Source organism: Diorhabda carinulata, chromosome 6, assembly GCF_026250575.1.
Source record: "Diorhabda carinulata isolate Delta chromosome 6, icDioCari1.1, whole genome shotgun sequence".
NCBI classification, from domain to species: domain Eukaryota; kingdom Metazoa; phylum Arthropoda; class Insecta; order Coleoptera; family Chrysomelidae; genus Diorhabda; species Diorhabda carinulata.
The window spans coordinates 9,977,047-9,993,322 of record NC_079465.1 but is presented as its reverse complement, the minus strand read 5'-3'; the positions used below and the strand labels follow the sequence as shown (position 1 = coordinate 9,993,322).

The window sequence follows — 16,276 nt, the reverse complement described above, 5'->3', positions numbered from 1 at the left end:
ATTACTACTTGAGCAAGCCCTCAACTTTAATAACAAAAAGAAAATTCTCAAAATGCAACAAATTTCTATAGCAACTGTTCACCTCAATGGAAAAGTCAAAAGACACAATGTTTGAATATGGGATTTACAAAAGCGGCTCTCAAAATAAATTTTTGGAAAAAAATTCATTTATGCCTTATACTAAACAAGCTTGGAATTATAATTTTGTATATATTATTTTCCTTTTTGTATTTTCACCTTTCACTATTATATTAAGGTCTATTTATACTCACTCAAAATATAAAATAAAGTTTTGAAATATAATAATAATAACGTTGACTTCACAATATACTTTTTATCTGCGGAAATAAGAAGGAATCATTGGGTGCCATGTATGAGAGCTCGCATTGTCCTCTACGATTGGTTTCTCTAGATTTTTTCGAACACTTCAGGCAAACAAACGCTGGTGTACCATCAAGAATTGACCATTCTACGTTGGTTGTTCTAATGAAACGGTGGCGACATGTCTAGTTATTCCGAAAAAACAGACGTGCATTTGCTTCTAAGTGCTTCGTGCGCAAACAACTTTTGTCGGTTTTGGCTCGTCTTAAAAGACCCATCTACTCGATTGTTGTTTAGTTTCGAGTTCACATACATAGATCCTTGATTTGTCACCTGTCACAATCTTTTTGAGCGATTATCAAATTATACGGTATCCAATGCGAAAAATCTTTTTTACAGCCAAATGTTCATGCAATATTGATTGTATGCTTGTGGAACTAGTGCCAAGTATGCCTCAATCTGATATCAGTTTGTGTACAACATCCACGTTTTCTGGCAGAACAGCCGATTTTGAACGACCGAAAGACGGTGGCTCTGTTACCAAAATTCGAAGCAAGTTGAATGGCACACTGCTGTTGGTTTAATCCACGTCCAAAATCATAGAAAATGATCGCATGAAAAGGTTCGCGATTTAATTCCATATTTCCAACTCAAATAGCAGTCGTATGACAACACGTTTTGAGTACGTTCACCATTACAAATGTCAAACTTTATGATAGCAATTTCAGATTTAACATATTCACATCAGTGTTGCTATATCTCAAAACTGAAGTATCCAGTTCGTTTGATATGTTTATAAAATTTTGTTTTATGTAATATTGGTATTTCTTTTTTGGGTAGGGAGTCTTGTAAGTCTGTTTTTTGCTATTGCTTTGACAACCTTCTCTAAAATCATTCGGTACATTCCTTAATTGATTGAATGTGTCATTTTAGTGAATAGTTTGATGATATTTTAAAGTGTTCTAGTGATGATTTTTGTAAAATTTTTATATTACAAACGTGATTTGAGAAAGAAATACTGATTTCTAATGAAAAATTTATTTTTCTAACTCTACATACTTAGTACAGTGGTTGTTTTTTTTACGGTATCAAACCATGAGAGAACATCAGCATAATATTGCATCAGTTGTCATGTCCCCTTTTTCTAAATAATCAATCAACACTATACCTCTGGAATCCCAAAACCTTATGGCTGAAAAAACGACTTTAGCTTTGTTTGTTAGCACGTTCCTCAGATGAAATACATTGCTTCGAATATATTTTATTCTCTGAGATATCTAGGATATATTTATTGTATCTAGAAGGATTATTATCGAAACACTTATTTGAATTTCATGCGAGTGAGCTTTCAATCACCATTAAGCAATCTCAGTATCCACCTTGCAGATAGATTTTTTATATATAACCATTCATATACACCCGCTACTTTTAAATATTTACTCGATCACGTAATTTTATTCGACTATAGCTAAGTACAAGGACGCGGATTTCATCAACAATTTTTGGAGTAGTCATAGTAAATGATGTTTACTATCGTTCAGTATCATCTTTGTTAATAAGGCCACTTATGAAAGCAAATGAACTCTCGCAAATCATTCTATGGGACGTAGCACTTTCAGGATAATAATTGTGTAAGTTTCTTTATTTTTTTCCACGTGAAAAATCACAACTCTTTATATAAGTATTATAACTAATCTATCATATTAATGTAAAATTTTGACAAATGACATTAGGACCATGGCGAAAATAAACAATTGTCCACCTCTGAACAACTCTTGTCAAACGTATTTAATAAATTGATGGTATAATTTTTTGTTTATCCTTTACTGTTTATTAGATAAGAGTGAAATAAAAAATAAAGCATGCGAAAATTAGCTTGTGTATTCAATTCCCATGTTACTACAATTTATTTATATAAGTTATGGCATAAATTAATAAAAAATATTGAATATTAGCTAAATACAATTAATTATCAACGAAATCCTGTCTTCATTCGCCAATATAAATCGTTTTCCGATGGTCGAAATAAATTCCAACCGCAAATATTTTGCTAGTAATAAATCTCTAAATTTAAGAAACACTCTTCTCCGATTAAGATTATGAAGTATTTATTTTGATTTGGCTCGACTTTTTAATTTTGAAACATTTCTTAAGGCATCGTCCGGTTTATTTTTGGTATTGAACCAATAAACATTTCAGTAGAGCATGATTTTTAAATAAATATATCTACACTGCACAGTTTTTCTTTGACATGTTACTTCCATTTTATATTTATAGCTTTTATATAGAAAAAGGTTCGGAAAAGGAGTGTTTCTTTATTCTGGATAACATCATTTCCTAAACTTTCTCACTAAATGCTTTTATTCAGTTTAGTCTTCAACGATTTATAAGATGTTTGTGATAAAATTTTTATTTCATACAGAGTGGCCACATCAAAGCTATAACGATAGACCAATAGATCAATAATTTGAATAGTTTTCAATAATAAATCATGAGAATTAGTGACCGAGTTTGTTATATCATAAAAATTCATAATTGAACTTGTTTCACAATGCTATTAACACTGGCTTCACAATAATTAGCGATAAGTAAATTAAAGTTTTCGGAATTTTCCAAAAGCTTTCTGTACTCTTTTTAATATTTCAATATCATTCGGTCAATTAGTAATCCTTTTTGTAGAACGAGCAGACCAGCCATCTTGTTGGAAGAAATGAATCTGTCGAATATCTCAAGAAAGTTGGTCAATTTAACGTTCCTTCAATAAAGAATGGTCCGATGATTTCTATCTTGTATGAAACGGTGCAACAATCATTCACTTTTTTAAATACTGTTTAAGCACTTTGGGCACGAAACCCATGGACTTAAGGCTCATGAGCATGAAACGTCACATTTTAAAACATAGCCACAAATTATTTATTTGTTGCCATCTCCAAAATACAATATATCTACTTGGTTGTTTAGATACAAAATAACATTATTAAAGAAACACTTCTTTTTAACTATACTTTTCACAATAGATTACCTTCTTGGTCCCTTTTATAGTCATCTTCATTGAGTGATAATACATATTGTGATTCCGTTTAAAACACATATCGCACACTTATTTCAATAGTGCCATAAACTAACAAAAGCTAATTTTACAAGAAAGCCAAAACAAAAATTATTGTAAATGAAATGTTTTCTGTATCAGCTAATTCGGTATTTAGATGTATTATATTCAATGCACATACTATATTGACTTATTAGTGATGTAGAATGAAATTTTTAATCTACAGACAGCTTAAAAAAATTTGGCACTACTGTTGATGTTAATTTTATCTAGAGTAATTGGGACTTAGGGCGAATAAAAGAAAATAAGACTTGCATTTTAGTTTAATGTAAAAAAATAACACGAAAATATCAAACTCAAAAATGTTTAAACTAAAACTCGCCCACAAAAGTTTTATTTAAACTTAAGTAAATCTCCATTTAATGTGAAACAACAGCATGAAAAAAAAATAATATTGAGCAACATGGAAAGAGGATTTCAAATTAAAATTAGTTTCTTCAATCTAGCATAGCCTGATAAATAGGTAAGTAAGACTTGGGAATCACACTGGCTTGAAATAAGGATAATAAGTCTTACTTTTTGTTTACGTCAATCTTTGGCTTAGTTGTGTAAGCCTAGATCAGAACCAAATTAGAATCATTTTTGTTCCTCTTTTTTTTATTGCCACCTCTTGAAAATGTTCACTCTCATGGGAGCTTTTACTTGAAAGAAAAAGGATTTTTCCTTCTCGCATCTCGCGACTTTTGTATTTGAAGATAAAACTTTTATTCCATTCATGTTTCTGTCTAATTTGTTGCCGAGTTGCGTCAGATAATTAATATTAGACGAAATGTTATGAAGTACTGGCTTACGGCACTGTTCATGGTGAATACTGTTGCGAGTAACTCATGGTAAAAGTGACACTTGGCGCCTTACGTGGAATCTGTTAGTACTAATGATATGGAACTATTATATGAAAATGGCATATTCCAAAACAATTTTTTTGGAATATGCCACTATTGAAATAGGACTGTGATGTGTAAATCCAAATATATTAAAATATAAGCATAAATAACTTCAATTCTTCAGTTTGCACAATTTTGTGGCCCATTTCTCTGGTACTCATTTGATGAGAGAGGGGAAAACGCAAATATATTTTTTATCTTTTTTCTTATAATGAATGCTTCCTGTGGTATAAAATCTATTGATCAAACGACAGAGTCAGTTAAGAAACCGATTGCATGCGCACTTTCGAAATTGTCGGGGGGATGAAGTCATCGACTTTTGCCCCTAATGCATGAAAATATGAAAGGAGGAGTACTTGAACCATAAAAAGAAGTCTGTAGTATGGTTAACTTATGATTTTATATACTCGTAACTGAGGGTATCGGTTTGATGAAGTATACGTACAGATCACATTCAGCATTCTATTTTTAACTTAAATATTGTTCAGTAATCAGTTTTAGAGAGTAATAGTGCGAAAATAAATGAAGCTGAAAAGTTACTGAATGATATGCGTCGCACTCGTTTGTAAGTTACACACATTTTAAATTATTTATAAGATTTAGAATTATTTAGAAGAAACGGACACTATTCTCGAGAAAACAAATGACAGAAGAAGAAACTTCCGTCTTTGATATTTCAAACAGTACTGAAGACGATGAAAATACAACATCTGGTTCGTTAACAACAATGAGGCGAAGGAGATTGAACTAAATTTGAAAATAGTGAATTAGATGTAGATTAGGCCTAACCACGATAAAAAAACGCACCGCTCTCTCTACCTCATGGTGGTGTTGAAATGAGTATTTCTGCCAAAACATGTGTTGAACACTTTACTGCGCTCGTACGCCGAAACTATTGATTTTAGGAAAAATATAGTTATGACATGAATTGTAGGAAATTTTCTCTACAATTATTTTGTATGTTTTTCTGTAAAATACGTCGGAAAGGAGCGGCAAAGATAGGATGTAGTAAAGCTGAAATTCGGTAAGAGCACGCCAAAATTTATAAGATTGCCAATTTTCCAGATTCCCGGAAAATTTTCCAAGTGAAAATACCCAATGACTGTACTAAAAAGACAGTTTACTGTGGGGGAAAATAAGTTTTTTTGAAATTTTTAAATACTTAATTTTTCAAACCTTAAATTATGTTAGAAATTAGTGTTTAACCAAGCAGGGCTGGACTGCAGAAAATGCAAATCGTCATGGTGAAATTTTTATCTTTTACATGAGTCGTTTCACCTATCCCAAGACATAGTACATACATGTTGCGTAGCGTCGTCATCACTAATACGTGTGATAAGAACAGCCTATATGTTATTAATCATTCTCATGAAAGTTCCATGAAATTAAATATAAATCGACTCAAATTATAAACACAATTTATATGGTATGCAGCTTAACGTAAACAAACGACTGTAAATAATATTAATTTTATTTTTAAATTTTCTAACTAAGATGTAATCTATTACCATTGCGAAAACCAAACTATATCCATACGAATCTTACTGAAAATTATAAATAATAAAAAAAATTCAAAGGATACTCACCTATCGTCTGGATCACAATCACGAAAACCCTTGGCAAATGGGTTGCTAGCTATTTTTAATTGGGTTATCTGAAAATGAAATAAAAGTTATCACTAATTTACCGTCATTAAAATTTAATAATAAGTTACAAGATTTTAGAATTATGTCGTTTGTTTCGAAACAGTAGTAACTTGATCTGATTTTGGTGGTTCAAATAACTCAACAATGATTAGTTAACTCTTAATATATGATAGATTTTGACAGGTTCTTATTAAGAATGCAGTTTTACAACTTGTGAATGTAAGATTAATACTTCAACTTGGGCTATCATGACAGTCATTATAATTAATGTTAAATGAATGTAATGAATATCAGATAATCACTTATTCAATCGTCTTAGGTGTACTAGTTGGTGCAATACTATCTGCTTGTATCACTTATTATAACTAATATGAAATGGAGTCAATTGATCTTAATCAATTAATTGATCGTCTTAGATAGTGCAAATACTATCTGATGGTGTAATGCCCTCTACTCGTTGTATGTATTTCGCATTCTTTTAAAAACCGGAGAGGAAAATTGAGCGATGTCCTTACCCTATGATTTTGATAAGCAGTTACAGCCGTGAACGATGTTTCAGGGAAAACAAAAGTCTTGAAATTTTCAGTACAGCTTTCATCAGAAGAGGCATTCTTTGGAGGTAAGTAGACTATATGAAACCTTGGTTGGTACCTATGCATCGAATTCAAAATGATCTGAAAATAATAGCACTATGTAGCATATTTTCGATTTATTTTAGTTGTTAATATTCATTTCTCAACAAAAAAAGTAATATTTGAATATTCAATCAGTTAAACGACTCTTTGTAGTGAATAACAGAATTCTTGATCTTGGTCTTACCGGGTCCAGTCTTAATCTTGTTGTTGCATGAGTCTTGCTATACTAGGTCATGGTCTAACATAAGTTTTTATAAGTCTGGTATTTCTTGGTTTTGGTATTGCTAACCTAAAGCTAATATTGATCTTAGTCTTGCAGAACAAGCAAAACCAAGATCTCAAGATCAAGATCAATTATCAATACAAATAAATTTATTCCAAATCTAAAAATTTTACATAAACTAATGTAAATTTTCTAATCATTGGGAACCGGCTTTATTGAAAGCTATTTTCTCCGATTAGAAATAAGAATATAATAAAAATCTCACTTACATGCCCGTTATCGTCCAGTTGATTATTTGTTAATTTGAGTTTATCAAATGACACGGTTTGTTTCATCCATTGCGCACCAGTAGCGGGACTGTCAGGGTGAACGTGTATCCGAGGAGGTGAAACAGGATCAGCTTTACCTGCAATCACCCAACTTGAGCTGAAACAACAGAAAGTAATGTTAACAATTTCAGCATATTTTTTTAAAAACAACATGAATGTGGTTGATTGAAGGAAAATAAGAAGGTGGATAAAAAAATTGAAAATTAATTGGCATAATTTACGAAATTGGAGCAAATTTAAGAGTTTTTCTTCATAAAGCGAACATATAAAAGATCATTAACCAAAATCAAACTTTTTACAATATAAGAAATGTGACAGAGATTAACCTTATCGTCGATTCTAGCATCGTTTTAGCTCACATTTGGAGAGGAAAACGAATAATTACGATTTATATAATATATTATATTTAACATAATCTTCTTTCAGCTCCATAAAGTTTCTATAATAAGAAGTATCTTGCTCCCAAAAATAAACTTATAGTTGGAAGTAATTTTCCAAATTTGGTAACAGAACTGAATTCGAGCGAGCTAAATCTGGCAAATATGGTCTATGGGGTGGAAATTCCAACTTTAATTTACTAACGAAACAACACTTTCTTTCTAGAAAGTCCTCAATTTATAAACTTAACTATTGATAGTTAATTAAAATTATCCCAAGGACATTCCAAATTGCCAACACCATTACGATACCTTTAAGTAGAGTGGGTTCGCCTTCTAAATAACAGGATTTTTTTAGTTTCTGTCAGAGATTTTTCTTTATCTCTGATTGTGATCGTGTATGAACAAGCTCATGTTCAAATTTGCATACAATATTCAATGTACTGCAATATTTGAACTTCTTACTATATCTGAAAGCTGGCTCAATACCACTTTGTGGATTTTCTTCGTCGTTTCTGGAGTCACAACTTTATTTGATCGACCATTAAGTTGCTCGTCTTTGCAGCTCTAACATCCTCGTTTAATCTTTGCTACCCTATATTTCACTAAAATGTTCATCACAAACAAATACTGAACACAGTGGCGTATTCAAACTTGATATACATATTGTTCAAGCTACTTCTACATTTAGACCAAGAAGGGTACTTATCGGACCACCCAGTAGCTTCTGCCTTATTCAGTCTCACTTGTACTATATTTTGAAAATATTAGAAATTCACTAATAAACCAAGTTCACTTTTATAATTCTGAAGTCTAATCAGGCCGAAATATTAGGAATATATTGTTCAGAATTATCAGCTATAGAGGAAAGTGGGTATCGAAAATGAGGCTAATTATGAGACGTTTTTGAGGAGAAATATAATTTGGCACCAAACACGACATATGATAAAAAGTATCTGCTCTTTACACTGGAATATGATCAAAATATTTACTTTGGAACAAATCTTTTAATCCAGTTATTCATTATATCAATAAAGCTTTCCTCGGAAACAACTTAACAATTTTTTTTTAATTTTATATCATTTGGCAGAGAAAATTTAATGAGTTATATTGTCTAATTACGATCTATAATATTAATGGACAAAAACATTGTAAATATTCGTTGAAAATGAAAAAAATATATATATTTGATATATTTTCATATTACTATTGGAAACAATTATAAATCGGAGAAAAAAATTTGTTATAAATAATAATAAATAAGCTATTATTAGTACGAAAGAGAGATTGAGTGTATTTAAAGGGTACATAGGGCAGTTTATTTATTATAAATTAAACAATTCTCATTTCTTATTGTTTCGTAATCATGCAAGGTTATAATTTATAATGGAACCTAATTGAATATTTGGAACTAACGGCTGCAATAGGTTTGAATATTCCGTAAAAATATCATTAAACGAGAGATTAAACATAGAAAAGAAAAAACATAAACGGAAACTGTGGTGACTGTCATTTTTGATGTAAACATGTTACTTTATCAAATAAAGATTTAGAGTATTTGGAGATCTTAATAGTAATAAAACTACTAAACAATACTGTTCCAACTTAGACAAAGATGAAAATGATGGAATAAAATTATCCATATTACAGCCACATCTGGAAAAAATCACACCATTAGTGAAGCCCTTATTCTCTCTGCTGTATCACAGATGGTTTATTGCATGTTGCAGAGAAAAGGAAGCGAAAAGTATTACATACATACCACTAGCAAATGGTTCATCATGGATAATGAGTGACATAGAAAGCAGTATAAACAACTTGTTGAAGCGCTCCGAGAAAGTCCGTAGTTTAAAACACAAATTGACGAAATCACCTTGCTTAATCCAATTTATTGTTTTTGTACGTGTAATAATTGAAGATGAAATATCTGAGGATCTTCTATTTTGTATGCCACTAAATATTTCTACAAAAGCCCAAAACATTTTCACACCTTTGGACTTTTTTTGAAAGCCGGCATAAGTGGGAAAACTGTATCTAATGAGTGGGCACTTAACTGGACTTGTAGGCTATATAGTAAAAGTTGTCTGTAAAAGTGTCCCAGCGAAGGACATAATAAATGAAGTTACCATTATGTCCTCCGCAGTGAAGCTTTGGAAGACAATCACCTTCCAAATTGATTAAAAGGATTTTTCGACGAATGTTCAAAAAATCTCCCGATTCAAGTAATGCGTAGTCTTCTTCAGAACTTGCTATTACATCTCTTCTCTTCACAGATCACAAGTATAGTTTATTTTCAGTACTAATTGAATTTTACTACTGTTACTACGTAGTGATTCTAATATTTTCTACGTTAAAAGCAAAACACACGCAACTATTAAAAAATAACTTTCTGGGCAAATGAAATAGAAAACACACTTGTGGAAGATTGGGTTCATTTTTGAGAAAAAATTGAGAAAACATATTTGATTTTGCTGATATTAAAACTTATAATGGACATGACTTCCGCTCATTGAAAGTCAGTATAAGATATCACTTGCCACTGGCAGACAAAAGTTGTTTTGGATCCGTGTCTCCTTTTACTTTGATGCTAATGAAATTGAGCATCCTGACATCGAGAAGAAAAGGAAATAAAAAATATTTATATACTACGCTGTTAGATTTCTGAATCGGTGTTGAAAAATAGTACCCAGAACTTTCAAATATTTGCACTATATACGTAAGTAATAAAGTACGGGAACAAGCAAGCTATACGATTCAAGGTTGTACTTCTATTGAAAAAATGTAACCCCCAAAAGAAAGTGGAGTGAATTCCTTAAATAGCTCATGATTTGTAATACCATATCAACAGAGATTCCAATAATTTCAAAATCAAGATATTTAAGCGACCCTAGACTGAAGAAATGAAATTTTTTTCAATTAAACCAGAAATTCACTTTAGTACAAATTTCCACAATGATAACTGAAATTCACATGCTTTTGATATTGAAAATAAATGTTTTTCCTTCGTTTTCAATATATATATATATATATATATATATATATATATATATATATATATATATATATATTGAAACAAAAAATTTCACATCATAAAATCTCTCTAAACAAAATACGAGGATATTTGTTAAAACAGCTTTAAATAAAATGAGGGATTTACTTATGAGTTCAAATTATATAACAAACTAAAATATAAACACTCTTGGTCTCATGATGCTGTTAAGTTAGCGATGTATATTAGATGATCCAGTACTTTCCAGTTATGTGTTCGTTTTGCCGCAAGCAACCTTTCGACATTCCTAGAAAGTACTTGCCAATGGAATTTTGGATCCTTTACTGATATTCATACTAATCAAACTGTTATCTGCTACCACTACACCAACACTCACAATTACACTGTCTGAAGCGTGTTTCGATAACCAAGAGATCTTCCGAAGACGAAGGTAAAGATTACTTCGGTGCTTTTATAACGTGCCACAGAACCTCTCAGCAATCATTGTCATTCCTTTCGACAAAAGGTCTGTCAGGCAAATGCCTTTCTGTTTCAAAAAAACTTAACAATAGTTTTTCATATTGAATTTTAGTTAGTTTAAATGATTCCACTCCTATATAAACGTTTTCTCTCTAGCGTACAATACACAATTCACGTTACATCGTCACAATGTGACTCGTCACTACCCTTATAATAGTACTCTAAAAAGGACGTCGCTTTGTTTTGAGATCTTCTGTCAACATTTTTTAAAGAATCATTAACAAGCCTACACCATTTCAACTATTCATTTTACCTTCTCCATAAACTTCTCAGTCTGTAGGATTACTGTTTAATATGATGACAAAAGAATCAAGAATAAAAAGTTAGAACCAACACAGGGGGAGACGTATTGGCGTCGTTGCAAGACTTTGAACAGACGTCAATTGAGAGGATGCATGGACAGAATAGACAATCAGCTATTGCTTAAAAATTGACCCTTCTAAGCCTTTCCTCGCCGTTTCTTATTTTAAATAATTTGATAAATATATATAAACAAGAACAGGCAATCATGAAGAATTCTCATCTCAAACTTTAAAATTATTTTGTTTGAAATTTGAGATGTATGTGTGTATGGATTTGGGCTCTCGTATACACTGCGACCCAAAGGATCTATTGTGTCCACCTTTCTTGCTGCAATACTGGAGAACCCTGTGTTTATAGCTGATCAATCAACCACATTCCTTTTGATAAGTCTAGAATGTGGGATGGCATTAATTGCCATAGATCTTCGTCTTCTATTTCATACGCTCCCAGGTGTAGTGCTCTGGAGTTCCTCAGTCTTCCACACTTTGAGAGAATGTGGATAGAGGCTTCGTCCTCAGTACAATAAAACCTGCATGCCGCATCATCTGCTAGGTCAAGCGTCTTAGGTGTTTGTTGAGGCTACAGTGCCCCGATAGGACTCCTGTTAGTATTCGTAGATTGTTCTTACTTTGGTTGATACATTCAACAGATCTACTCTGGTTATAGTTTTCCAGAAGAGTCTGTGTCTGTGTCAGCTCAAATTTGAGATGTTTATGTTGACGTTTATATTGCATTTTTATATTTTCATCAGCTTGATTATATTTACAAATGTTTCAAAAACACTTTATAAATCAATTAATGTAATTGAAGTCATTATAATTTGATATATGGTACTATAACTAACCTGTGAAAAGCGTATCTGTATCTCTTATCGTCTACAGGAACAAAATCCATCATCAACATATACTCTGAATGTAAGTCAAGTCCACACAGTTTGACTTGGAATGTTGGAAACATTCTTCTACCAGCTTTTGTTACAATCATTTCTGTTCCTAAGCTGTGGAATTCGTCCCAAAGGTGTTTCATTTCCAAAATGGCACCAGCGTTGACTAATGCAGGACTTGTTGAATTCAAGCTGCAAAAAAATTATTTTGGTGATATAGTTGATCTATGGATGGTAATTTCAACAATTAAATAAAAAGATTGACTAATTCATCTTATTACGTAATCCAAGAAATATAGGTGAACTATATTTAGAATTTGATTCAATTGTTATTTATATGAAAAGCTATGTTTTTTATTTTAAAAACTTATTATTCATTTTTTTATATACTAGGAGGGATAGTATTTGTGAACGTATTCAGAACGTGTTGTCATACGAGTGCTAATTGAGTTGTTCACCGATACTTGAAACATTCATCTCGGTCAAAAAATAGAATTAAATCGCGAACCTTTTCGTGCTATGAGTTTCTATGACATAATTTGACAATCGCTCGAATCATGGTTCGATGCAAACCCGAAACTAACCAAATCCAACAAAAGTTTTTCGCGCACGACGTACTTGAAAGCAAATCGTCACCTGTTTTTTCGGAATAACTAGAAACTCCACCACTGCAAGTAGAACGGTTAATTCTGAATGGTACACCAGCATTTGTTTGCCAGAAGTGTTCGAAAAAATCAGGGAAATCTAACGCAGAAGAAGAATCATTCTCCACCACGAAAATACGAATACTCACACGTCAGCTCATACAAAAACGTTTTTGACCAGTCAAAATATCGAATTGACGGGTCAGCCGCCGTATATTTCTTGTTTAGTTAAACAGTGTTGCCGATAGCAAATCGCCTTGCCTTACTTCTTTAATGTTGTTGTTTTGCATCTATACCTTGTTCTTTTAGTGCTGCAAATAAATTGTTTGTTATTATTGAGTCAAAGGCCTGTTGAGAATCGATGAACAGCATCTTTATATCTATTTGATGCTCATGTGCTTTTTCCATTGTTTGTATGAGCTGCGTCTGTTGTTGACTTACCCCGTGAGAAGTCGCATTGATATTGTCCCAATATTTCTTGAGTACTACTAGCTACTACTCTGTTTTTTTAAGATCCACACACTTCATCTTTTTTATTGACGCTTTTGTTTATTTATTTCAATTAAAAAATGAATTTATATTTCTATGGATTTTATAACTTTAGTTACAAATTTGTATTAAATCATGGTCTACGACTTGAAAACATGCTTTTTGGAATATTTTTTATTAATCTTAATTTCCCATTCAAGCAAATAAAAAATATCGAAAAGTTTAAGACCGCTTTAAATCTCGCATAATAAAATAAGTGTTAATCCATAATCTAATTCTATCAAAGTTTCCACAGAAAAAGGGATCGTTAGTCTGTCAAACGTTTAAGCAATATTGGTTTTCCTTCAGTAAACCTATCTAATCTAAATTGTGCTTTCATACTTGAAATAATTACATTAACGAAACACAGTAGCACACAAAGAGTCAATGTCAAGGTCACTACTAATTAATATTGTTATATAATAAAAACAGGACTGTTTTTATTTCGTTGGTATCTTTGTTTATAACCAGACCAATAATAAATTGAAGTTGTTGAAGTTCATGGTGGTTGAGGTGAAAACATAACCTTCCAAATTAAACATAACATATGTTTGACAATATTTATTTTTATAAACACAACAATACCGAAATTTTTAAAATAATATTCAAATAAGGGCCGATTGGTGAAAAAAATTTTCCTTTAACCAAACACTACGGTATTCAAACTATAAAATTTTTCAGTGTAATATTCAGACGGGGGTAGATTTTAGATACAATTATTGGATTATGAATTAGGGGTTATTCATAATTTTCATTACTTATAAAAACCACTGCCACAATTTTAATTTTATATGACATAGCACAAATATAATTTTCATACGAGGGTTGTTTTTCAAGTTTTTACAAAAAGTGAAACGGAAATGAACACGTTCAAAACAAAATATTTAATTCCTTTCGAAACAAAAGAGTTGGTATGGTGTGCTACGCCAATGATGCAGCAATCATCGCCGAATCAGAAAACGACCTACAGAGGCAACTCTTCCAGTTCTTCTTGGTAAGCCGCCAACTCAATATGAACATTACTTTCAGCAAAACCAAATGTATGACAATCGCGAAGAACCCGCTCAGATGTAAGCTGGTGGTGAAGGACAATCCCATAGAACAAGTGATGCAATTCAGATATCTGGGCATAGACGTATCAAGTACCCACGACCCAGCTAAAGACCTAAGAAGCCAGATTAACAAAGCATTCGCACTATCAGGATACCTACGAGATATAGTCTGGTTCAACCCGTACATGCGCAAAGATAGCAAAATTAGAATCCACAAGACTTGTATCAGACCCATCATGACGTACGGCACGGAAGTCCGAGAAGACACCAACAAGACGAAACAAATGCTGGGGGTGGCCGAGATGAAAACACTGAGAACAATAGTGGGGAAAACAAGAAGAGACAGAGTAAGAAACACAGATGTCAAAGAGCGGCGCGGGATACAAGACATTGTAAGATGGGGAAGACAACGTAAGAGGCAGTGGTACAACCATGTAAGACGAGAACAAATTTCCGAGAATAGTCCTAGAAAACAACCAGCCCGGCTCAAGGCCTCATGGAAGACCACCTAAAAGGTAGAAAGATAGTTGGCCATCCACCTCTCAGGAAAAGATGCAGAAGCAGCTTCAGAATTAAAAGATCGACAGATCTCCAAGAAGTAGAAGATGAAGAAGAAGCTTTTCGAAATATTCGATCTATACGTTTTTGCATACGCTCAAACCAATTTTAGAAACCTTTTTTCGAATCTGAAGCCAATATCGTAGAAACCTGGTTTTGATAATATTTAGCACCATGATGAGATGATAAGAGTCGCTACCCAAACACCATTTGTTTTACAGTGAGGAACAAGAAGAATGCATTTGGCGATAAACTGGATGAATAAGGGAAATGTAACATGTTTTTCTCCTTCAAATATTTAGTTGTTTGACGTACTTTATGGGAGCTGGCATGCAGAATCTATCTGGAATATATCTCTCTTACACTTAAATGTTTGAAATCTATTGTATTACAGTCTTGGATATCCTAAGAGACGCATCTATCTGTCTTTTAGTCATATGCTGATCTTCTTTAATCATGTTGCACATAGCATCGATATTTCTCGGAATCACAACCTATTTTGGTCGAACTGCTCGACATTTATTAGTAACGGACGTATAACCATGTCGAAATTCTGCAAACCAATTGTTTTTTCTGTTGGCGCTTCATTACCATAAGTTGCACGAAGCGATTCTACGCATTGTCTACGGTTCCTCCGCAGATCACTTTTATCTACATTATTTTGCTTAGCAAAAATATGAATGTTAAAAGGAATACATTTCAAAACTTTCCTACTTCCAAGCAAACTACTTTCATACATTCTTTGGTGTTTCGGAAAATAAGTCACTTTTATTATGTCGCTTTCCAATATGGCTTCTACGTCGATATCCTCTCCGCATATTTATTTCGAACTTCTAGTAGAACCGTAGTACTGCAATTTATTGATTAAAATATTATGATTAACACAATCGAAAGCCTTAGAAAAACCACAAAAAATTGATATAGTGATGGCTGTTTAGCTAGAGTAGATATTAGCATAATTTATTAATATAGAAACAAGCATCAAAGCTGTAAAACATAAATGTAAATATGGAAAAAACAAAAATAATGATAGTAGGAAAAAAATAAGAAGAACTTAAAATATGATTTTAAGGGGTGAGTTAAACAGAAATTTTCCCCAGATTAATCGAGAATGCTAAAGAAGAAGGCGAGTATTAGTATTTTTCAAAAAGTAGTTAACGTCCCTTAAAATGACTTATCGGTCAACATCCTTTTCCATTTAGAAGTTGTGAGCGCCCCAGTTAAAAGATTTATTTAATTAAGTTGAAAACCAGCT

General features: G+C 32.3%; 1 protein-coding gene across 2 annotated transcripts in view; it reads right to left on the bottom strand.

Annotated features, from left to right (window-relative positions):
- LOC130895407 (T-box transcription factor TBX1-like) overlaps positions 1–16,276 on the bottom strand; it is a 60,100-nt gene that overhangs the window by 27,379 nt on the left and 16,445 nt on the right. For both annotated transcript variants that reach the window (XM_057802656.1, XM_057802657.1), the window contains exons 4-7: positions 12,201–12,431; positions 7,088–7,244; positions 6,476–6,634; positions 5,901–5,968 (exon numbers count right to left, since the gene is read on the bottom strand). In XM_057802656.1, the coding sequence (XP_057658639.1) occupies positions 5,901–5,968; positions 6,476–6,634; positions 7,088–7,244; positions 12,201–12,431 (615 nt within the window). The remainder of the gene's footprint in view (positions 1–5,900; positions 5,969–6,475; positions 6,635–7,087; positions 7,245–12,200; positions 12,432–16,276) is intronic.